Raw genomic sequence first — 26,209 nt, 5'->3', positions numbered from 1 at the left:
TTTTGTATGTGTAAACTGATTTTAGAGTTTATATACAGAGGCAAAAGATTCAGAACAGCCAGTGCACTATTGAAGAAGGATAAAATTGGAGAACTGACACTACTGAACTTCATGACTTACTATAAAGCTATAGTAATCAAGACTGGAACTGGTGAAAGAACAGACAAATCAGTCAGTGGACAGAGTACAGAGCTCTGGAATAGACCATGTAAATGGCTGATTTTCATCAAAAGAGGAGAGGAAATAGAATGAAACAAAGGTAATCTTTTCAATAAATGGTGTAACAGCTAAACATACACATGGAAAAATGAATCTAGATGTAATTTACACGTTTCACAAAAATTCAGAAGGGATCATAGACCTGAGTGTAAAACACAAAACCATAAAACTCCTGGGAGAGAGAAGAAAACTTAGCTGACCTTGGGTTTGGTGATACCTTTTTAGATACAACATCAAAGACATAATGTACAAAAGAAAAAATTGATAAATTGGACTTTATTAAAATTAAGGGAGAATATACCTATAAAAGACACATGTGATAAAGGACTCCTATCCAGAACATTAAAAAAAAAAAAACAAACTATTAAAACTCAACAAGAAGAAAAAGAACAATTCAAAAAATGGTAAGAGACCTCAATAGTCATCTCACCAAGAAAATATACAAATGGCAAATAAGCATATGAAAAGGTGCTCCACATTCTAAGTCATTAGGTAAATGCAAACTAAAACATTGAGATATCACTGTACATCTATTAGAGTGGGCAAAATTTAGAATGCCAACATCTAATGCTGGTGAGGATACAGAGCCACAGGAATTCATTCATTCCTGGCGAGAATGAATGTAGGACAGCACATTCACTTGGAAAGACCATTTGACAGTTTTCTTAAAAAACTGAACATACTCCTACCATATGGTCCAGGCATTGCACTTCTTATTTACTCACACGAGTACAAAACTTACGTCCACACAAAAACCTACACGTGAATGTTTATACCAGTTTTTGTTCATAATTGCCAAAACTTGGAAGCAAGCCAGAAAGGTGAATGCATACATAAACTGGTATATCCAGAAAATGGGATATTACCCAGGGCTAAAAAATGATCGAAGAAGACATGAAAGACATACAAGAAACCTAAATGCATGCTTTTATGTGAAAACAAAACAAAACAATCTGAACAGGCCACGTACTGTGAGTGCAAGTATATGACTTGTGGAAAAGGCAAAACTATGGAGGCAGGAGAAATTCAGTGGTTACCAGGGGTTGGAGGCAAGGAGGAGGATGAATAGAAGGAGTGCAGAGAATTTTTAAGGCAGGGACAATACTCTTTATGGTACCAAAATGATGAAATACATTACGCATTTGTGCCAACTCATAAAATGTAAAAACACTGGGTGAATCCTAGTGTTAACTGTGGACCTGAAGTGATAATGATTTGTTGGTGTAGGCTCACCAATGTTAGCAAATGTTCCACTCTGGTGTAGAATTTTGATAATGGGGGAAGCTGTGAGTATGTGGAGATAGAGGGTATATAGGAGATACGTATACCTTCTATTAACTTTTGCTGCAAACCTAAAATTGCTCTAAAAAGGCAAAGCCTATGAAACTCAAAATGAAAGAGAATGCAGAGGAAATAAATTCTGTTGAGACCCTCAGTGTTTGTAGAAATCCATATCCTTTCCTCATACGTGATGAAAAAGTGTTTTTGAAGTACAGTTTTATGTTGACAATCATTACCTTCAAAATTATGGATAAACTATCCCTTTGTTTTTCTAATTTTCATTCTTGCTATTATGTCTCAACCAATTTGGGCTCCTGCTTTATAGGAGACCTTTTGTTGCTGCTGTTAATTGAGTTTGGTGTATTTTCATTCATGAGCTTCTACATTCCTTGAAACTTTTTAATTTGGAAACTCATGTTCTTCATTACTGTAATTTTTTTGAAACACTTGATCTTTCTCCTACTCTTTTGTGTTCTTCCCTTCTGACTTTTATTTCTTCTTTTCTTTCTTTTTTAACATATTGGACTTTGTGGTCACTGTTTTTTTCTCTGTTTTCTGCTTCTTAAATATTACCCTATTTTATAAACACTTTCTCCCTTATCATGCTTTAGTCCTTTTTCTTACTGCATAATTTCTGTAAACATTTTAATTTTTGCCTTTTTGACTTTAGATTTCATGTTAGTCTTGGTTTTCAGTTAAATCTGTTTTTTCTGGTCATATTTATCTGTTGGGTGACTGTACTTGCTGGCTTTTGTAGGTGGAGCTTGTTGACTTTGAGTTTCATTATAACCATGACTGAGATGGACTGTATTTGGGGATCTCTGACAGTGTCCTCAGGGCTTCTGCCTAGGAAGAATATTGTTTGACATTCTTTTGGGCTGCAGGTTGATGGAGGCAGAGGGTTCTTAGCATCAGTGTATGTATGTGTATTTTTTGTGACCAGTGATATCACTATGATTCCCATGCTGAATCATAAAGATCTAAATTTTCAGCAATTACACACTGATTAACTTTCTTAATGTAAAAATCTACCACTGTGGTAGTTGTTTTCTGTTCCATCTGTTGTGTTTCTTTTTCTGCCTGCCTTTATATTAATTTTTTATTTTAAAGATTCTGTCTTATCACTGTTGATTTCTTATTTTTAACTTAAAAATACTTAGTGCATGTCTTGACTTCAGAATGTATGTGTAGTCACGGTCACCTTCAAATAATAATATAGTATTCATGAGCCCAAAGTAGTAGGTTGCACAAGGGGAGCCTGCAGGGGTGTAAAAGTTCCTGTTGAGTATGTGGCTCCCAGAAGTTCTATATTCTCCTACTCACCTCCACTCAGTACTTAGCAATGTGTTGAAATTTTCTACTTATTTCTTCTTAGCTGCTTGTATGACACCTGATGTCTCTTGTTCTTCTGTTGTACTGTCTGTAAGCTGGTGATGGCATTCTCTCTGTCCTTGGGGGAGGCCTGCCTTTTCTTAGATTTAAGGATGCTTGGTCCTCTTGTGACCTTGGCTCTGGTGGATTCAAGAAAAGTTCTGCTTTGGTAACTTATCTGTTTTTTCTTCAGAAAAGAACATGACTTCTTCCAGCTTTCCATATGTTACACAAAAATAGAAATCCTAATCAGTGTTAGCGAGAAGTGTAGAAATTCAAAATTTAATTGGTCATTAGGCATGTGTAGTTTTGAATTTACCCCCACAGTAAATTTTATTGCAAAGATTACCAAAAGTCTCATAAATAGTTGTAATATTAGTCTATAACAATGAATGACAAATTCAGGCTGTTCTTTTTGTCAAGATGGCTCAGCCTCTGTTTCTAGTATATATTTCCTATATACCTGACCCAGAATTTTCTGTTTCTCATTGGCCCTAGTGGCTGGAATCTTAAAGACTTCATACACTTTGTAGGCTGTTGCCATCTTTCATGGTACAATATGTGGCCAGCAAGAGTCTAGCATCCAGTAATTCTCTTTGTACCACCTAAGACAGGAGGGAACACCTGTTCCTATGGTCTCCTCTCAGTATGCACTTCGTGAGCACTTTGAAGTCTTCCCACAAATGTGGTAAATATCTTGTTTCTGAAAAGAGTCAAGAAAAGGGCTAATACTGGTCATCTTTCAGATTTAACCATGTGTTAAAGAGAACATTCTGTTGACTGTACATACATCTCACGTACTGCTAAATGAGACCAGATGCTGGAATTACTAAGAAGAGGTTTAACAAATTCATTTATTTGCATATAACTAATGTTGGTAATACTTTTCACAGATTATAATGTCTAAGAAATCTGTCATGTTAAAGTGTATCAAAATGGAAGATAGAAGCTGAGACCATCCTAGTCAACTTGGGACTATGTATATTTGATGCTTCTATTTTCTTCGCCGTTACCTTCCCAAACCACTGTAGCTAGGATTTTGGAATCGCCAGTACAACAGTACAGCTTTGGCAACAAGTGCTGCATTTCATACTGATATTTGTGGCCTTTCTTTGGTCTTCTTTACATGGGTATGTTCATTCTAAAATCCAAATCTATCAGATGTCTGAAACTTTGGTATGTTTTTATGCCACCTTTTCTCTTAAAGGTATCCCTCTCTCCTCCAATTGTATTTAGTCTTTAGAGTGAGATCAGAGACCATTTCCTTTGAAAGGCCTACTCTGATGCCTTTACACAGAATTAAGTATTTTATTTCCTGGTCTACTCATAGATATACTTCTAGTGTTGTATTTATCACATTCTGTTGCAAAATATTTGTTATATAGATCAGCCTCCTTTTTAAGAGGTGAGTTCCTTGAGGACATAATAACATGTCTCATTTATCTTTATGTGCTGGTATGTAATACAGAGCTTGGACATGATCGGCACTCAGTATTATTCACCTGAATTGTTAGTCATTTTAATAGTTTGGCCTGAAATGCTTAAAAATGTTGCTTGTATTTTGCTAAGTTTATGAGAGGCTTTTCCATTCCTGTTTAATAATGGAATACTGAAATGTTTTCAAGTTAAGAATAAAAATACACATTTTTGAAAATGATATGTTGACAAGTAAAATATTAAAATGAACAAGAGCTGTGACCTGCAAATATGTTGATATAAATAGCAGAGTTGAAGTTTGATGGATACGTGTATTTGTTAAATAAAATTCTGATACAGGGATCTTCAGCCATACTCTGAGACATTTTAGAAACATGCTTGGAAGGGTAGCTTATAATCAAAGGAAGGAAAGCATTATGTTTATTTGACCCCTAAAACTATTGAGGAAGTTTAAAACTTGGGATTACAACTTTCCTATAGTGTATATAGGTAAAATTTACACAGGTAAAATTATTGTGTATTGTGTATTGTGATTAATAAGTAGCGAATCAATTAATAAGTAGCTAATCAAAGAGTTAATGAGTTCTCTAGGCCCTATCTTTTCTGTATTGATTATGTAATTTAAAAAAAAGTTGTACTTAAAATATGTTGAAACAACTTCTTCTTTTTTTTTTTTTTTTTTCTATCCAGTGTAGTGACTATGACTTGGAATTTGGAACTGAATGTTTACAGTTGGCTCTAAAATATGGTCACATTAAAGCCAAACTTGTGGAAGGATCACCTGACCTCTGGAAGGTAAGGGAGTTGGTGTTTTGCTCTGGGTCTTGGCTATGCTTGTATATCATTCCTAAAACCCATTCTGTAAGTGTAAACACTTTCTGGCTGCTTCAGGAAATGGAGAAGTGGTATAAAAATATGTGGTTTCATACTGAAAGAATATTTTGAGGAAAAAGGGTATTGATGTATGTGTGTGTATGTATGTATGTATACATTAAAGGCATTCAGAGTTTCACTGGGCTTTCTGAGCCATCAAAGTATGGTATCATTTCTATTTCCTTGTTTTAAGAAAATTCACTTGGAGATAATTTATTCAAATAAATTCCATTTTAGCTGATAAGATGGTTTTACTCATTGTTTTTCCTTCTCTCTCCCTATATCCTTCTATTCTGTTGCCTTACACTGCTTTGGGTTAAGGATGCAACTCTGCTTCCCACAGTGGCAACATTTCCTTCTGGTCCCTGGGGTGGTGGCTCCAACTTAACTGGGTTAAAGAAATATCTGCCATAGTTCTGACTCTGTGGACTGGATGACTGGACCCACTTGATAGCCCCAGTGAGCAGTTGGACTCTTGAATGTAATAAGGTTTGACTCGTAATGACAAATTCTTTGTTTTGGAGGGAATGAAGTGATAACACTCTCATACTAAAGTTTCCTGTGGAGGATGGAGTGTTTCACAGTGTGGCTTTCGTTTGTATAAAGGTGGGAATGTGTCGAACTGAACGATCTATTCTGGAATCCAAAGGCATATTTCCCTATTGACTTGAAAACAAACCAGAAAGCAAACCTACTAAGTTAATTAGGTATTATGTACGTTAAACTGAAGGGCCTTGCTGCATTCTAAGATTGTCTCATACACACTTGAAATGTTCTGAAATTACAAAATATTGGCATGTCTGGATTATTGGCTGGTGGAGAAAATCCATACAGTATTATTGTTTTTTTAAGGGTATCCAAATGTCATCAATCCAGCAGGCAAATATTTTATTCATTCTGTGTATTCTTTTCTATATGTGGCTCTGGTGGTGATGAACATATTGTGAGGACTGTGGTGTTTACCAAGTAGATGTTTTGTTCAAGATGCTGACTCCTATCTCTGTAAGGCCCCTTTTGACTGTGTGCTAACTTAATTTGCAGGCAGAGGGAGAAGGGAGTGAAAACTCGCAGACAACATGTTAACATAACACTCCCTGACCTCATTTTTGATGTCTTAGGGGGTGTGGTGATCTATCTCTGTGGGTGTTCAGAGCCTTTTTGAAACTTGTCAAGTGCCCTGAGATTTGCAGATGAAAGTAAAGTAACACATTGCTCTTGAAATTTTCCACTTGTTCCTCACCAATTTATTTCAATTAAAAAAAATAATTGTGAAATCTCATATTTCACTGCTTTCTCCAGCAACACAGTTTTAGCGCTCACATCTTGGTGCTTGGCTTCCCTTTCATGGGCACCAATGTCTGTGCCCAGAGTCAGGGATTGGCCTTGCCAAGTGCTTCTCATCATTCCCCTTGTGAGTCATTTCATGATGCTGTTACTGGTTAAATTGTGTCCCCCACAAACTTATGTTCAAGTTTAACTTAACTCCTGCACTTGAGAAAGAGACCTTATTTGAAAAGTATCTTTACAGGGGACATAGGTGGCTCAGTCACTTGAGCATCCAACTCTTGATTTCAGCTCAGGTCATGATCTCATGGTTGTGAGTTCTATTCCTGCTTTGGGCTCTGCGCTGACCACACAAAGCCTGCTTTTGGGATCCTCTCCCTGCCCCTCCCCCCCCCCCCCCGCCCCTCCCCTGCTCTTGCTGTCTCTCTTTCTTTCTAAAAATAAACATTAAAACAAAAAACATCTTTACAGATCTAATGAAGTTAAGATGAGGTCTTACTGTCATCCAGTAGGCTCTGAATTCAACAGAGAAGAATAGCCGAAGGGGGAGAGAGATAAAGGGAGGATGCCAGTGACTAATGATGGAGGCAGAGACTGGAGTGCTGCCTCTACAGGCACAGGAAAGCCAAGTGGGAAGAGGCCTGGAAGCATTCTTTGACACATCAAGCTTTCAGAGGGGGACATGGCCCTGCTGACACCTTGATTTGGGACTTGCCGCCTCCAGTACTGTGAGAGAATAGTCTCAAAGCCACCCAGTTTGTGGTTGGTTATGGTAACCCTGGGAAACTAAAAAACATTCCACAAGCTTAGGCCCAGAGGGATCAGCCTTATAGTATCAGTTTACAAACCTGAAGGGATAGGGGAAAGCCCGTTTCTTTACAATGTTTGAATAATGGGATCTTGGATTCTAAAAGTGTCCTTAACAATGGATTGGGCAAAAAGTCTTTTAATGGCAGTGAGGATGTCTTTTATAGATACCACATGTCTTCTGTTGAGGTGAAATTATTTTGAGTACAAATACTGTAGTTGTTGCAGCTTCTATGTTTCCTCTTCCTCCTGTCTCTCATTGTCTTCCTCCGCAACCCCCACCCCCAGCTTTTTTCTTGTTGCTGATATTTTCCTAGCTGTTGGTATCACCTTGTTGAGCATCTGGATGACATTGTGTGAACTGTCTTCAGTATAAAGGCTTCTCATTTAATTTTGAGGTCCTGGCATTTTGTTTGCGTAAAAGTTTTTCAGTGTCTCTTTAAACCAAAGCAATGGAATCTACACTTAGAACTTAGTGTTCTACTTCTATACTAGCACTAAAGATGCTACCATTTTTTAAAAATTTAGATCTGAAAGAATATTTAGTACAAGGAGGCTAAAACTGATACTGGAAACAGATGGCTGAGCCAAGTACCTGGCAGGTGATTCACAAATCTTGACAGGCTGAAAAATGTATTTCAGGAGGCATTTTACAACCATAAAAAAGTAAGGCAAGGGAGGATTCTGAAACATGGATCTAGGATACATTTCCCTACCCCTCAGAAGTCAGGGAGTTGTCTCCTACCATGATGTGAGGAGTGACTAGGCATGTCTCATGCCTGCATGTAGAACTCTTTGAACTGCCACCAGAAATCCCAAGAGGGACATTTTGTATTTTACATACTTTTTTGTAAAAGTAAATGCAAGAAGTAAATGCTCAGAGTTAGGCCACCTCTCTTGGAGTAGCTCCTCTGTGGCCTGGAGGAAACATTTAAATCACCGTGCAGGGTAGAGGATGTCCCCCCACTCCCTGGGACAAAAAAGAGAACAGGACTGATTTCTGGAATAGGAATTGGCTCTCTCCCTTTCCCTTGAGGGGTTGTGCCTTGCGAGGCCTTAGTGAACACATTATTACTTTTACAAAGTTTCATCTAGTAGACAAGAACTTCTACTCCTTTAGTTTATAATTGTACCATATTTTTGTCCCAATATATTTAAATACATGCTCACTACACTATACAGACTAATTGAATAGGTTTTTTGTTTTTAAATGTTAGAACTATCCTTAAGGCATAGAAGATTTATAACCAGGTATTAAAGAAATTCAACTGTGTTCCATTGTCTGAAAATACTTGTTTAGGAGGAGCTTCTGAATTGTTTGAGTCATCACATATTACTGGAATAACTGACTTTTCAGGAATCCTTTTGATGAGAACTACCCCCCCCCCCACTTTTTTTTAAGATCCAAATGTTCTGCCATCTTTGTTTAAAACAGAAGAAACAAAATAGTCTCACTTCTTTTTAATTTCAAAAATGCAATGTGGTGACCTTGTTTATTTTCAGAGGTTTTCATCTAGTCATCCAGTGTAGACGAAAGAATATCTTCAGATAGATCCAATTGATGAAATAAATAAAATCAATATATCCCCAAATCCAAATTTGTGTCTAATAACACACCATACTCTATTTTTAAAATTTATTGTTTTCAGGCTTCTAATCATTGCAGTGACATATTCATTTTCTTACAAGGTAAAAGATGGGAAAGATAGGGATTACGTGTTCTCTAATTTACCGAAGATGGTGGCCAACTGAACTGGGCACTGAGAAATCTAAAGTCCTACATCAAGTGCTGACACCGAGCAACACAAGTAGGTGTGATGGTGGTGGTCTTGGGGACCCACCCTGAGGCAGCTGAGGGAGCCCAGGCCACGGAGCCACAAGACCATCGCTCTGGCTCTGAGTTTCAAGCTTCTTTTCCATGGAGTAGTTTTTTCCTGCAGTTACACACTTAGCTCAGATGAAATACTGCACAGAAGCACAAAGAAAAGAGACAGAAATGGATAGCTGTGGGGCACATGCGGGGCCCTGAGCCTCAGGCGCACAGAGCACCTGCCCTGGTCTTCAGGCGGCTCCTGAGCCTCTACTGAGCGGTGTGAAAATGAGTGATGGAAGAGAGCCTCAATCCTCTGATTCACTTAAGGGTTGATGTTTTAAAGTAACGAATTTTCATAACACATTGTGCAAGGTCAAAGGAAAACTACAGATCATGCTGACAGAAGGAAATCAACTTCAAAACTGATCTAATAAACTTTAGAAAATTAAAAAAATAAGGCAAGGGCAACCCATATTACGGTAAAAGTTTGACAGAAAAAGAATTACAGCATTTTCCAGTACTGTTTGTTCCCTTTGAAGTACGTTAACTTTCAATTAGGAAAAAAAGAAAGCTATTTTTAAATGCAGTATTTTACGAGTTTGTGAGAAACATTATGTACTTTATTTTCATTAAATCTGTGTTTGGTGAGAAGTGGAGTTCAAGTAGTAGATGTAAGGCATTATGTAGAAGATATTAGTAAAAAATAAAAGCTTTAATCTGTGTATAGTCAGTATCCACAGCCTACAAGAAAGAGTAGACAAAAGGAAATGGAGGAGTCTTTGTTGTTTATACGGTTAATGATTTAATAATAGTGGAGAAAGGACCTTTAGGTGATAAAAATGTGTGTCTTACTAAGATTGATTGCAATGCAAAACTTTTAAGTGTTGCAAGAATGCTAGAAAAGGGATTTTAGGATTTGAGACCAATTTTTCTGTAAGTTAAAAAATGTGTCATTAAAATCTCCTTGAAAAAAAACAACAACAGTATAAGGTACTTTCAGAGTTCCTCTATTTTAATTTTGAATGCAGTTTTATTCCTTATAGCAGGAAAGAATACAAAATGAATAATGGTAATTAGGCTGTTTCCTAGTCCAGGTCTAAGTTTGCCCTACGCAGCAGAAAATTATTACAGAAAAACACTAGTGTCTCATTTGAATTACAAATATTGAAGCCTGATTTTAGATACCTAGTTGACTTTGGGTTTTCAAGAACACAGAAGAAGAACTTACTTGATGCATTTCTTCTAAGAAAATTTCTCCACCAAAATGTTGTTTTCATAGGTTAAGGCATTTTGCTCATTCTTTTCATTGTTCTATTCCCAAAACAGAATAGGACCTAGAACACAGTAGTTATTTGATAAACATTTGTTGAATGAATGAATGAGATCAATATAGTGTTTAATTTGGTGAATACATCTGTTTTGTATCCAGATAATGGAATTATATTGTGGATCAGGAACTATCATACTAGTTTTGGTTGGTATATGCTTGTTTTGGCAATAATGTAACAATGCCATATTTGAATTTAATAGTTTAGTTGAAGGCTCAAGCGGCTTTCTATCTTAGGTTAGTTACTACTTTTTGTTTGTTTTTTAAAGTGTATTTATTTTGAGAGAGAGCAGGCAAGCCAGTGGGGGAGGGGGAGAGAGAGAGGGGGGCAGAGAGAGAGAAGCCCAAGTAGGCTGCTTGCTGTCAGTGCAGAGCCTGATTCCTGGCTGAAACCCACGAACCATGAAATCATGACCTGAGCCAAAGTTTGTCACTCAACTGACTGAGCCACCCAGGCACCCCTGTTAGCTACTGCTTTAATTTTGAATTTTTGGGTATAGTTTTGCATCAGGATTTACCTACCAGGATAAAGGCATAGCAGGGGAGTCTATTTTGAGTAGAAGTGCCCTGAGCAACTTGGACTGAACACAGTTTCTATAGAAGTCTAGTTATGAGATAATCTGAAGGAAAAAAAAAAAAAAGTGTGAGTAACAGATACAGAAATGCACTAATTTGTTAAGGATTTTTCAAAGTGTGTTTTTAGACCCTTTTCATCAAAATCATCTGGGTACTTTAATGGTAAACTAGCTCCTAAGCTTATAGTACTTATCAATGTAGTACATTATCTTCTAGGTTTTTCAATTCTGACGTGAGAACTAATTCTGCAGACCCATGCACCTGACAGGCTCTATTTGAACTCATGGCTGTGTTCTGGGAAGTATGTGCCATTGGACTAAAGCAGGTTACAGTTAGAAGGAGGATGTATATGTGTTCTCAAGGAAAGATAATGATTGTTCTTATGTACATGATGGTACCATCTAGTCTCTATCAGATGCATATATCAATAAAAAGCTTGAAACGTGAACCTTGTCTACATAAAGATCTCCGTTCAGAATGAAGTCTCTCTTAATGTGAATTAATCTGTTTTTAAAATTTATTTTTGAGAGAGTGTGCAAGTGGGGGAGGGGCAGAGAGATAGAGCCACGCAGAAGCAAGCTTCAGGCTCTGAGCTGTCAGCACAGAACCGCATGCGGGGCTCGAGCTTGTGAACCGCGAGATCATGACTCAAGCTGAGTCAGACGTGTAACTGACTGAGCCACCCGGCACCCCTGAATGTGAATGAATCTTTGAGAATCATCTCATTTGAACTAAGAATGCAATTTTGTGATTTTTTTGTTACACATACTTTTCTTCCTTCCTTACGCCATAAAACTTTACTATGAAACAGTAATAACCTCCAGTGCTGGTGCTTTTATTTAAACACTACCACGTTGTCTTGGAAATAGTATTTGAATTATAGTAATAAGATTTTGGTAACCACTGCCACATAATATCTCAATTTGAAGATCTAAAATCCAATATTAAGCAGTTTGCAGAAATAGAATATATTTTTCTGAACTTGGTAATGTTGTTATAATTTATAAATTGTCCATAGTATGTGTTCATAGTTTCTCCATAATAATTTCCTTTGGGGCATAATTTTATTGCTCTCACATTCCTTCCTGGTCTGTTAAGTCTAATGACTTTTTTTTTTTTTTTTTTTTTGGTCCTTTAGGTGACCTACAAACGAGATCTGTATGCAGCTGAATCGATTATTAAGGGTATGTTTGGCCTTGTGACTGTCAGTTCCTGTGTTTCAAAAATGTAAGCCAGTTTAGAATTTCTCATGACATTTTAAATCCCAGAATTCTCAGAAGTATAAATGCCTGTAGGCCACAGAGGTCTGTGATTTGGTGTTTTTGGAAAACAATTACATTTTGTGTTTCCTGCTTGTGAAATATCACTTATTATTTATGCCACATTAGTTTTAATTTTTATAGAGGAAATACTTAGAAACGGATGGGACCTTGGGGCGCTTGGGTGGCTCAGTAGGTTAAGCGTCCAACTTCGGCTCAGGTCATGATCTTGCGGTTTGTGAGTTCGGGCCCCGCGTCGGGCTCTGTGCTGACACCTCGGAGCCTGCAGCCTGCTTCGGATTTCTGTCTCCCTCTCTCTCTGCCCCTTCCCTGCTCATATTCTGTCTGTCTCTGTCTCTCAAAAATAAATAAATGTTAAAAAAAATTAAAAGAAAAGGATGGGATCCTTATACTATTAGAAGTAAAAACTGACTTTAATTAACTTAGGAGACTTACTTTTACGAAGAGGCCAGCTTCCACTGCACCCTTATAACACTGCCACACTAGTACACTGTATATCATGTTCGTATGAAGCTATTTTTCCCCCAACTAGAGAAGTAAAGCTAGATGATTTGTTAAATTTCTTTTCAGTTTTGACAATAACTGTGATTTTGTTTTGGAATTTAGATACTACACGTGTAATAACCCCTTTACCATTGTTCTTCGTCTCCCATCTACACCAAGGTAGTTATTTGATTATCAACAAATATTTGTTGTTGTGCTGAACACCGTGCTAGGAATGCAATGATGATGCACCAAGCACGTTGAGTGTGTATCTTGGCAGCCTCTGTCACTTAAATCAGCGTTTCTTAACCCTAGCACCCTTGGTATTTGAGGTCAGGTAATTCTTTGTGGTGGAGACTGTTTGATCCATGGTAGGTTGTTGAACAGCATGCCTGGCCTGTATTCACTAGGCACCTGAGGTACTCTTCCCCTGGATGCAACATCTAAGATGTATCTTGAGAGAATCACTGTTAGAAAACCGTTGTCCTAAGGGGCGCCTGAGTGGCTGGGTCGGTTAGGTGTCCAACCTCAGCTTAGGTTATGATCTCATAGTTCCAAGTCCTGCATTGGGCTCTGTACTCACAGCTCAGAGCCTGGAGCCTGCTTCAGATTCTGCGTCTCCCTCTCTGTCTCTGTCTCTCTCTCTGCCCCTCCACCCCACACGCTCTATCTCTCAAAAGTGAATAAATATTAAAACAAATTAAAAAATCTGTGGTCCTAGCAAAAATCACAGTGCTAATCCTGAAGCAGGTGTGGTGCTTTACAGTCTTTTACTGACTACTTTGAAATAAAGGATTGACCTGTGTGCTTAGGTTTTGACCGAGAGCTGAACATCTGTATTCAAGCTTGGAAGTTGAAAAAAAAATGCCGAATCTGAATTCTCAATGCATCCGTTTGTTAAGTAGGTTTTCCCCAAATTTTGAATTATCAATTGGCTTCCCATTCACAAAACTGAAATCTTTTCTCTGATCATGACATTGTATGTTTGTAATTTACCCTTAAGGTTTTTGTCCTTCAAGAATATTGTGTTTCAAACCATTAATGTACCATTATTTATACATCTGTGTATCTGTGTATGCAAACAGATCATCTATAGTTGTAAATCAAAATGTCGACATGTATTTACACAATAAGCAAGCATTATGTAAACATTACTGTGGACAAGTTGGCTAAACCATGATGTGGTTACTTATGCTCTCAGCACTTGGAAATAGAAAACTAGTCTGGTTTCCTTACACAATCATACCTTTGTTACCTAGGTAAAATGGACATGACTTACTTTGTGAGTAGGTGGTAAGTGGTCCTACTGAGGATTCTACAAATTATATTTGCCTAGTGTTTATCAGATCAGGATTCTTATAAAAGTCTACATTTGAAGTATAATTGTAGGGATTATACTTTTGGAAATTGTATAGAGATAAATTGCTTTTCTTATTTACACATGTTTTAGTGTGCTATTTTTATTTTTATTTTCTTTAAAAAATTTAATGTTTATTTTTGAGAGGGACACAGCATGAATGGGGAAGGGGCAGAAAGAGGGAGACACAGAATCCAAAGCTGTCAGCACAGAGCTTGATATGGGGCTCGAACCCATGAACTGTGAGATCATGACCTGGGCTGAAGTCGGACACTTAACTGGTGGAGCCACCCAGGTGCCCTTATTTTTATTTGTAAAGTATTTTTTAAAAAAGTAGTCTTTTATTCTCAGAGTAACTAATATGACTGGATGGAAAGAGCTCATCAGTGATCTCCAAGGTTTTCCTTATGCTCTAGGGTTTGCATTTCTATCTTCCCAGGAGATTGTGATATTGTGGATATACTGGGAGGGCCACTGCTCTGGGGCCTCCTGTACTCTCAGTGTGGGCTTCTAGATCAACAGAGTTGAGGTTACCTGAAAACTCAAATGCAGAATGTGTGACCCCACCACATTAAATCAGAATATGAATTTTAACAAAAACTCTGGATCGTTAGTTTGTATGTTAAATTCTGGAAACATTCCTCTAGGCTGCTCTTGAGTCTTTCATAGATCATTTCTTTTCAGATAATATTATTACTGCATTAAGAGCTTGAAGTCTTACTGTACTTTATCAGCTCCAAATGCTTGTTTGCATACCTGAAATGGCTACGTACCTTTGTGACTTGCACTAATTCTAGTTCTGAGGCCTGATAGGAGAAACAAACATGTGTGACATAGGCCAACGAATACCCTTGGATTTTTTAAACTAAAATTGCAAAATAAAATACGATATATAGTAGAGTGAGCTACATACTCATCTCTTTGCCTTTTCCTAGTAACTGTTCAAAATATTTTTCTAGACACTACTATAACATGGCATTTATTGGGTACTAACTTTGTGTCAGACAATGTTTAAAGCATTTCATGGGTATCATCTCTTGGTTCTCCAAGAACTTAATGATGTAAGTTGTGTTACTGTGTCCATATTGGAATAAATAATCAAGGGTTCTAAGCAAGTACTGCTTTAAGACAGAAAATAAATTCTTAAACTACAAGTTTCTATCTTCAGTAGTTTATCTCTTAATGCAGCTGTTGCCTCTTTTTTTGCTTATGCAGAGATTGTTCAAACTGTCTTCTCTGAAATTCTTGGACTGCATGTGTTTTGAAATTTGGAATACTGATTTTTTTTCAGAAGTTCATGCAGCACCCAACAAGTCACATCGGTAGTGGGGATTAAGGACCTTACCACATAGTGGAAACTAGAATGCAAGAATGTTTATATCTAGTACAGGAGTGAAGAGTATGAAGCGTCTAGTCCAAATTCAGGTCTTATTTTACCACCAAATTTATATAGGAAAACCATGATTAAATTTGCTATTTTAAGGCAATCTTGGATTTCAGCATTGCCCATTACTTGGTGTCATACGCTTTTAGATTGACTCTGTGAAGATGAGAGGTTGTCTCTTCTTTTTTCTTACGTAGCCTGTAACACTGAGTTTAACTGAATGGACTTGTATGTTGTAGGCTATGGCAAGGGTTTGTTCCTTCGAGTTGAAAAAATTTAAATAATGGGGACAAGTGGCCTTTTTCTCCAACCATACCACTTTACCTGCTTCTGACAGGTACATATTGAGACCCCCATGTATCAGTCCCTATATTATACATATATTTTCTCAAAGATGATATAAAAGATGATATAAAATCACATGTATGACTTTTATGTCAAAGTTGAAAACCAGGGTTTGGAATAGATGGCCCTTATAACATTTAAATACATTACCTCATTTTTTTTTTTTAAACTATAATGCTATAATAGAGATAATATTCATCCCCTTTTGGAGATGAGTTAAACAGAGGTTTAGATTTAGTACTTTTCTCTTGGTCACACAGTAAGAGCAAGATGCACAATTTAAACCCAGTTCTCTTTTTGTCTTTAAGTCTGACTTTGCTCTGGGGCGTGGCCACTTGGCACCTCTGATTCATGAGTTACTCATGCTGAGTACTGTAGTGGATATTAGCTTCATTAGTGCTCTTTTAGCCAGGATAGCCTAGGGTTTATAAAATTCAGCCTACCCGAATCTGATTGTGGCCTGATGAAGAGTGTCCAACCACATAGTCGAAGGTGGACATGTTCTCTTATAGTGCTGCACTAACCACACAGTGTATTATTCTTCTAGAGAGTGTGGGAAAAACATAATACTAAAATAGTAGATTTCTAGACATGCCAAAAGGATAAGTAAAAACAAAAACTCAAAGCAATAGTTTCAAAATGATTGGTTGGTTACTGTTTAGTTTTGTTCTTTGTTAATTCTGGTAGTTGAATGTTCATCTAGCCATACCAGTTGTCCATTTCCAAGATGAAGGTTGGAAGTTTTCATTCTGTAAATCATCCTTCCTCAGCTGCTTTTTTCACTTGAATTCCAATCATTGCTGCTCAACAAATTACCTTCTGATGAAAGCATTTTCTTGTATAGGTATTTTAAGACTCTATAAAACATTTCTTGTTTTATGGCATGTCTCGCAAGTGCATTTTGTACTCCCCAATTTATTTCTCACTAGAATAGCATCCATGTTTTGGTCCATCTGAATGTTTGTTAAAGTCCATTTTTTGTTGCTGTTGTTGTTGTTGTTCATTGTGGGAATTTTGATGTAACTAACCTTAACCAAGCTTTTGACTAAAATTGTTGCTTGTAGCGTCTAGAAATTTGACTTCTATTTTTGTATTTTTAGATAAGTCGTATTTTGAGGTTTATTTTAGCATCAGTATATTTATATAGATTTGCATCTATACTGAAGTATTTGATAATAGTAAATGTGTGTATAAAGTGTTCTATTTGTTCACACAGTTGTGTGTGTTGAAAATCATATAGTTAATCACAAATTTACTGTGAGGTAAAACAAAGCATTGTTTTTTGTATTTTGTTTTTTATAGTTAAAACAATTTTTTTAAATGTGTATTTAAAGAGAGACAGAGAGCGAGAAAGGGAAGAGCAGAGAGAGAGAGGGAGACACAGAATCTGAAGCAGGCTCCAGGCTGTGAGCTGTCAGCACAGAGCCTGATGTGGGGCTTAAACTCAGTGACCATGAGATTATGACGTGAGCCGAGGTTGGACGCTTCACTGACCGAGCCACTCAGGCATCCCTTAACATTTTTATTTAGGTAGGGGGCATCTGGGTGGCTTACTTGCTTAGGTGTCTGACTTGATTTTAGCTCAGGTCATGATCTCATGGTTCCTGAGATTGAGCCCCACGTCATACTTCACACTGACGGCACAGACCCTGCTTGGGATTCTCTATCTCTGCACCTCCCCTGCTCGCACATGCACTGTGTCTCTCAAAACAAATAAACATTTAAAAAAAAGGTACTTAAATTCCATTTAAACAGACAGTGACCATTAGTTTCATGTGTACAATATAGTGATTCAACAATTCCATACAACACCCGGTGCTCATCACAGCAAGTGCCATTCTTACTCCCCATCACCTATTTAACCTATCCCCCACCCAACTACCTCACCTCTCCTCTCATAACCATCAGTTCTCTATAATAATTAAGGGATTGTTTCTTGTTTTGTCTCTCTTTTTTCCTTTGCTCATGTGTTATGGTTTTTAAATTCTACATAAGTGAAATCATGTGGTATTTGTCCTTCTGTGACTTATTTCACTTAGCATAATGCTCTCTAGCTACAACCATGTTGTTGCAAATGGCAAGGTTACATTCATTTTTATGGTTGAATAATATTCCCTTGTATATATACCACATTTTTATCCATCAATTGATGGGTACTTGGACTATTTCCATAGTTTGACACTTGTAAATAATGCTGCTATAAACAGAGAGGTGCATGTATCCCTTTGGATTATTGTTTTTGTATTCTTTGGATGAATACCCAGTAGTGCGATTGCTGGACCGTAGGATAATATTATTTTTAACTTTTTGAGGAACCTCCATACTGTTTTCCAGAGTGGCTGCACCAGTTTGCATTCCCACAAACAGTGCAAGAGGGTTCCCCTTTCTCCACACCCTCGGCAACACCTGTTGTTTCTTGTATTGTTGATTTTAGTCTTTCTGGCAGGTGTGACATAATATCTCATTGTAGTTTTGATTTGTATTTCCCTGAATATAAGTGATATTGAGCATCTTTTCATGTGTCTATTGGCCATGTGAATGTCTTCTTTGGAGAAGTGTGTGTTCATGTCTTCTGCCCATTTTTAAATTGGATTATTTGTGTTTTGGGTGTTGAGTTTTATATGTTCTTTCTGTGTTTTGCATACTAGCCCGTCATCTGACATGTCATTTGCAAATACCCTCTCCCATTCCATAGGTTGCCTTTTAGTTCTGTTGATTGTTTCCTTAACTGTGCAGTAACTTTTCATTTTGATGTACTTCCATGTTTATTTTTGCTTTTGTTTCCTTTGTCTCAAGAGACCTATCTAGAAAAAAGTTGGTATAGCCAATGTCAAAGAGGTTACTGCCTTTGTTCACTTCTAAGATTTTTATGGTTTCGGGTCTCACATTTAGGTCTTTAATTCATTTTGATTTTACTTTTGTGTGTGGTGTGAGAAAATGGTCCAGTTTCATTCTTTTGCTTGTATCTTTCCAGTTTTCCCAGCACGATTTGTTGAAGAGACTGTCTTTCCCCCTTGGATATCCTTCTTTTGTCAAACATTAATGACCATATAGTTGTAGGTTTATTTCTGGGTTTTCTTTTCTTTTGTATTGATGTATGTGTCCCTTTTTGTGCCAGGACCATACTGTTTGGATGGCTACAACTTTGTAATATAACTTGAATTTTAGAATTGTTATACCTCCAGCTTTGCTTTCCTTTTTCAAGACTGATTTGGCTATTAGGGTTCTTTTGTAGTTCCATACGTATTTTAGGATTGTTTGTTCCAGTTTTGTGAAAAACGCTGTTGGTATTTTGATAGGGATCGCATTAATTGTGTAGATTACTTTGGGTAGTAGAGACATTTTAACAACTTTTGCTCTTTGAATCCATAAGCATGGAACATATTTCCATTTGTTGGTGTTTTCTTGAATTTCTTTCATCAGTGATTTATAGCTTTCACAGTATGGGTCTTTCACCTCTTTGAGTTTATTCTTAGGTATCTTATTTTTTGGTGATGTTATAAATGGGATTTTAAAAAAATTCTCTTTCTGCTGCTTCATTGTTAGTGTATAGAAACACAACAAATTTCTGTATATTGATTTTGTATCCTGTACCTTTACTAAATTTATCAGTTGTAGCAGTTTTTTGGTGGAGTCTTAAGGGTTTACTATATATATTATGATGTCATGTGCAGTCAAAGTTTGGTTTCTTCTTTACCAAAATGGATTCATCTTATTTCTTTTTGTTGTCTGATTGCTGAGGCTAGGACTTGAAGTACTATGTTGAATAAAAGTGTTGAGAGTGGATGTCCTTGTCTTGTTCCTGGTGTTAAGGGAAAAGCTGTCAGTTTTTTTTGCCACTAGGGATGATATTAGCTCAGTTTTTTTCATAGATGTCCTTTATTATATGGAGGTATGGTCCTTCTAAACCTATTCTTTAAATTTTTATTTATTTATTTTTGAGAGAGTGGAAGTGAGGGAGAGGTCGAGAGAGAGACACAGAATCCAAAGCAAGCTCCAGGCTCTGAACTGTCAGCATAGAGCCCAACACAGGGCTGGAACCCATGAACCGTGAGATCATGACCTGAGCCAAAGTTGGACACTTAACCAACTGAGCCACCCAGGTGCCCCTCTCTAAACCTCTTTTTGAGGGTTTTTTGTCATAAAAAGATGTTGTTCTCTGTCAAGTGTGTTTTTCTGCATCAATTACAATGATCTTATGGCTCTTATCCTTTCTACTATTGATGTAATATATTACATTGATTGATTTGTGAATATTAAACCACCCTTGCAACCCGGGAATAAATACCACTTGATCTTGGTGAATGATTTTTTAAAATCATTGCTAGCATTTTGTTGAGGATTTTTGTTTCTATGTCCATCAGAGATATTAGTGTTAGTTCTCTTTTCTTTGGTTTCTTTATCTAGTTTGGATATCAGGATAATGCTGACTTTGTAGAATTAATTAGGAAGTTGTCCTTCTTTTTCTATTTATTTGAATAGTTTGAGAAGAGTAAGTATTAATTCTTCTTTAAATGTTTGGTAGATTTCTCTGTGAAACCATCTGGTCTTGGAATTTTGTTTTTTGGCAGTATTTTCATTACTGATTGAATTTATTTGCTGGTTATCAGCCTGTTCAATTTTTTTTCAGTTTTTGTAGTTTATGTGTTTCTAGAAATTTATCAATTTCTTCTAGGTCAACCTATTTGTTGGCATATAGTTTTTCATAATATTTTCTTAAACTTGTTTGTATTTCTGTAGTGTTGGTTGTTATTTGTCTGCTTTTTTGTGATAGTATTTTAGGCTTTTTTTTTTTTTTTTTATCTTGATAAGTCTGGTTAGAAGATTATAGATTTTATTTATTTTTTCTTCCACAAACAGCTCCTGGTTCTATTCATCTGTTTTATTATTGTTTTAGTTTCTGTATCATTTATTTCTTCTCTAAACTTTATTATTTCCTTCCTTCTGCAGGTTTTAGGTTTTCTGTTTTTTGTTTTCCTAGCTCCTTTAGATGTAAGGTTAGGTTTTTTGAGACTTTTCTTGCTCCTTGAAGTAGGCCTGTATTGCTAGAAACTTCTCTCATTGAACCACTTTGGCTGCATCCCTAAGGTTTTGGACCATTGAGTTTTTATTTTCAGTTGTTGCCATGTACTTTTAAATTTATTATTTTATTTCTTCGTTGAGCCATTCATTGTTTAGTAGCATGCTGTTTAACCTCCATGTATTTGTAGTCTTTCCATATCTATATATATATATTTGTGTGTGTGTGTGTGTGTGTGTGTGGTTAACTTCTAATGTCCTAACATTGTGGTCAGAAAAGATGCATGGTATAATTTCAATCTTCTTGAATTTGTTGAGGCTTGATTTGTGGACTAATATGTGATGTATTCTGGAAAATGTTCCATATGTACTTGGAAATATTTTGTATTCTACTGTTTTAGAATGCAGTATTCTGAATATATCTGTTAAATCCATCTATTCGAGTATGTCATTCAAAGCCATTGTTGTTGATTTTCTGTTCGGATGATATGTCCATTGATATCAGTGACGTGTTAAAGTTCTCTACTATTATTGTATTATTATTGATTAATTCCTTTATTTTTGTTATTAACTGTTTTATTATTTGGGTTCTTCTATGTTGGGTGCATAAATATTTACAGTTGTTATATCCTTGTGTTGGATTGTTCCCTTTATTATAGAAGGTGTCCTTATTTGTCTCTTGTTACAGTTATTGTTTTAAAGTCTATTTTGTCTGATACAGCGTTGTTACCCTGGCTTTCTTTTGACACCTATTTGCATAATAGATGTTTTCCTACCCCTCACTTTCAATCTGCAAGTGTCTTTAGCTCTAAAATGAGACTCTGCCAGACAGCATATAGATGAATGTTTGTTTTGTTTTAAAAACTCCATTCTCTCACCCTGTATCTTTTTGGTTGGAGCATTTAGTCCAGTTACATTCAAAGTAATTATTGATAGACATGTATTTATTTCCATTTTATTATTTGTGTTTGTGGTTGTTTCTGAAGATTTTCTCTGATCCTTTCTTTCATGGTTTGTTGATTTCCTTTAATGATCCATTGGTATTTCTTTGTCTATATTTTTTACATATTTATTAGTGGTTTTTAAAATATGGTTACCATTAGATTTGTGTATGACTTCTCCTGCATTTGGTGGTCTGTGTTAAGTTGGTGGTCGCTTAAGGTTGAACCTATTTTTACTTTTCTCCTCCCCATATTTTGGGTACATGTTGTCTTATTTTACTTCATTTTGTGAGTTTCTTGACTGAATTTTTTAAACAAATATACTCATTTTTACTTCTTTTGTTTCCTGCCTTCATACTGTCACTTTGGTCTCCTTTCAACTCAAAGAGTCCCCTTCAATATTTCTTGCAGTACTAATTTAATGGTCATGACCTCATTTAGTTTTTGATTGTCTGGGAAACTTTGTGTCTCCTATTCTGAATGATAGCCTTTCTGGATAGAGTATTCTTGACTGCAGATTTTTCCCATTTAGCGCTTTGAATATATCATGCATCTCCCTTCTGGCTTGCAAAGTTTCTGCTCAGAAAGTCCCTGTTAGCCTTATTGGTTTTCTGTTCTATGTTACTGTCTTCTTTTGTTTTGATGTTTTTAATTTTTTGTCTTTATAATTATATTTTGTGAATTTAATGACAGTGTTTCTTGCTGTGGATCTGCTTTTGTTGATTTTGTTGAGGGTTCTCTGTGCATCCTAGATCCAGATAATCTGTTTTCTTCCCCAGAGTATGGAAGTTTTCAACTACTATTTCTTCAAATAATTTTTCTGCCTCCTTTTCTCTCCCTACTTCTTGGACTCTTGTAATATTAATGTCCTTACATTTGATTGAATCACTGAGTTCCCTAAGTCTATTCTCATGGGGTATAAATCTTTTTTGTCTATTTTTTAAAATTTTATTACTTTGCATTACTTTGTTGTCTTTGTCATTTATTTGTTCCTCTGCTTCTTCCATCCTGCTGTTCATTCTATCAATTGTATTTCTCATTTCTTGTATTGAGCCCTTTATATCTGTTTTCTTATTCCTTTGTGTTAAGGGTCTCACTGATATTTTCCACTGTTTTCCTCAAGTCTAGTGAGAATCCTTAGGATCCTTTACACAATCTTTCAGGCATGTTATTTATATTTATTTTGCTTAGCTATAAGTCATGGCCTTGTTCTGTTCTTTCCCTGGGGATACATTTCCCTGTCTTCTCATTTTGTCTAAGTCTCTGTGCCTGTTTCTCTGCATTAGGAAAGTCAGCTCCATCTCCTGTCCTTGAAGATAATGGCCTTATGAAGAAGAGGTCCAGGAGTGCCCTTTAGTGCAGTCCCCCTGTTCCCTAGGACCTAGTGTTTCCAGGAGTGTCTCCACTGTATGCTCTGTGCACTCTGCTATTTTGTCCTGGCCACTTTATCCTTCAGGCTGGTCATCTGTGGAGGCTTTCTTTGCCTCATGTGGGCAAGATTTGGTCCCTTTCCAGAATGTGGTGCTTTAAGTAGGTGTGTTCTGGTCTGCTTGTGATGAGACCTGTTGCCACCACTGCCAGAAGTGAGGCTCTGCACAACTCTCGAATCAGGAGGTGTGATCTGAGCAGGGATTTGAGCTGGTCTTCTGGGGGATGAGGCCTGCTGTGCTGGGACTCAGGCAAGTGAGACTGGGAAGTATAGTTGCATGGGAGTATGGGGGAGGTAGAGCTTGGTGTAAGCTAGTTAGGTGGAGGTGTTGTGTTAGTTCCTGCAAGTGGTTCTGTGGTTATGCTGAGTGATGCGGTAGGAAGGTGGTGCCTCCCAGTTCCTTTGTTCCTGGAGGAGTCTGTCACTGAATGCTGCCTCTCTAGGTAGTGCTCTGAGATGAGCAATTAACCTCCCCACTGTGTGCCCCAGGCACTCTTCTGGTCCCTCTTTTCAAGATGCCTATCCGTGTATTGTTTGCTAATCTTCTAAAAGCAGAGCAAAGCCATCAGCCACACCCTCTGACCTTTAAAACTCCAGGCTTTAAACTGGTTTAAGCTGGTTTGCAGAAGTCAGGAAATTGGACCCTCTTGCTTTCCAGGCCAAATGCTGTAGGGATTCCCATCACCATTTTACTGCTCCTTTTTCTGAGGTAAAGAGTGAAATTTAAAACAAACTTTGCTAGAGTAGCGTCATTAAGCTCAACAAGACATTGAACTTACGAGGTAAGTTTGTAAACATCTTCTTAATGAAGAGGTATTATACTTTACACAAGCTGGTTAAGCCCACCCAAGCCTGCTTTGCTTGCTCAGATGTCCCCAAACTATTAGTGTTAACAGATGCCAGTGGTAACATACTTAATTTAGATTGACATGACATACAGACAATCCCAACCAACACTTAATTTAATAGGCTGACTGACCTTATCTTGGCAAAAGGAGCAATATTCTAAGATTTTCGCAGAAAATAACCCATAGAGTATGTATGTATGTATGTATGTATGTATGTATGTATGTATTTATTTATTTTTATTTAACTTTTTTTTTTTTTTTTAATGTTTACTTATTTTTTGAGAGAGAGACAGAGCATGAATAGGGGGAGGGGTGGATAGAGACAGAGGGAGACACAGAATCCGAAGCAGGCTCCTGGCTCCTCACTGTCAGCACAGAGCCTGACGTGGGACTCCAATCCATGAACTGCGAGATCATGAACTGAGCTGAAGTCGGATGCTTAACTGATTGAGTGACCCAGGCGCCTCTCCTATAGAACTTTTAAATAAGAGATTGCATTTATTTTGTATCATAATCTTTCTGATCTATCATAACCTATCTAATCTTTGAATATATTTAATTTTTTGGTTAACAACTGTTGAAAAATAGTATTTTATTCTTTCTTGGTTATAAGTATACAAACCTAAGTAAGTTTGTGTTATTAAAAAAAGCCTCATGGTGCCTCTTGTCATAAGATGGTTTATGTAAACATGGAAAAACAAAATAATAAAAAAGGAAAATTTAATTTTTACATGGCTTCAGTTAATATTAATTAAAAATAGCTAATGTTTACCTAAAATTTCATGTCTTACCAATCATTATCTAATGTTTTCCATTTGTTAAAGTAAATTGACTTTGATTTCTCGAAAACATCTATTCAGAAACAGACTTTATTCTGAAAATACATTTTTTTCAACGTCACTGATAAAGGCAATTCTTTTACTGTTGTGCTTTTTTAACACGTAAGCTATAAAACCCATAAGGCTGCTTTTTTATGTTTCATACAGTGTTTTAGAAAATTATCCCAGTAGGCAAGCAGTTGAATCATCTTGTGCTTACACACTGAAAGTAGCTTATACATTAAAACTGGATTTGACTGCATGGAACAAGGTAAAATTACATGTGAATAAAATTCAGTGTTACTGAGAATTAGGGAGACTCATTGTGATAATATGTATTTTATGCATATGCAGAAACTCATGTCTTAATATATTTTTGATTTTTTTAATATTTACACTTAAAGTCATGGCATCTTAAGTGTAATGTATTTTTAGGTTTTTAAATCAAATTGAAAGAATGAGAAATTTTAAATCAGGTTTTCTACATCTGTAACAGGACAATGCTCTGCATCTGTAGTATGTCTTTAGCAGGTTTTTCTTGTTAAATACCCGGCGATGACACCATTTATGTCATTAACCATGCTTTTGTACAATGCAAAGTGACAGCTAAGATTTACATACAAACTGTAATTTTTGATGTATCTGGCTTTTCACTGTGATTATTCATTTTCCACATTTTCACATTAATACTGTAACTCCTTTATACATAATAGTTTTTGTTCTTCACTGTCTTGTAAGTAGTACTGTGACTGTATCTTACGAGAATCTGTAAGAACATTTGCGTCAAGCTTTAATTAGTTAGAAGAGGAGGGTTGCAAATGATTTAATAGCAGTTTGGTTTCCTTGGTATCTTACTGTAAAAGAATGTAAATTGGAAAGTTAAATATTTGGGTGAAGATTAGAGAAAGTAGAGTTGACTTTAATTTTATAATTTATTTGTCATTAGTGAGATGCTCACTAAAGCATAGGGAAGTAAATCTGTCATATTCAAAAACTTCTAAGGTCACAGTGAGTTATCAAGCAATTAGCTAAATAAGACTTGATAAGACAAAAGACAGTTATACTTGACTCTGATGTAGGTAGGATATAAAACAACAAAAACTCTAAATGAACGTTTATGCTTAAAGCAATAATACATTTTGTAAATATCTTGGTGAGTCATTAGATTTTAAAAAATGTATTTCACATTTCTGTTAAGTCAGAATATATATACTTTGAAAAGCAATATATATAAATATATGGCATCATTTACTTGGAAAACAGTAATATCTTCCATGTAAAAATATGTCATGGGACAAGATATCACATGTCTGCTCC

At 36.4% G+C, this 26,209-nt stretch overlaps 1 protein-coding gene across 1 annotated transcript in view; it reads left to right on the top strand.

Moving 5' to 3' along the window:
- CRPPA (CDP-L-ribitol pyrophosphorylase A) overlaps positions 1 to 26,209 on the top strand; it is a 320,005-nt gene that overhangs the window by 102,099 nt on the left and 191,697 nt on the right. Inside the window, exons 4-5 of the mRNA XM_078441691.2 lie at positions 4,999 to 5,103; positions 12,127 to 12,172. Of these exons, the coding sequence (XP_078297817.2) occupies positions 4,999 to 5,103; positions 12,127 to 12,172 (151 nt within the window). The remainder of the gene's footprint in view (positions 1 to 4,998; positions 5,104 to 12,126; positions 12,173 to 26,209) is intronic.

Source organism: Panthera onca, chromosome A2 (genome assembly GCF_046562875.1).
Source record: "Panthera onca isolate mPanOnc1 chromosome A2, mPanOnc1 haplotype 2, whole genome shotgun sequence".
In the NCBI taxonomy this organism is placed as follows: Eukaryota; Metazoa; Chordata; class Mammalia; order Carnivora; family Felidae; genus Panthera; species Panthera onca.
This window is presented reverse-complemented; position numbering and strand designations above follow the sequence as displayed.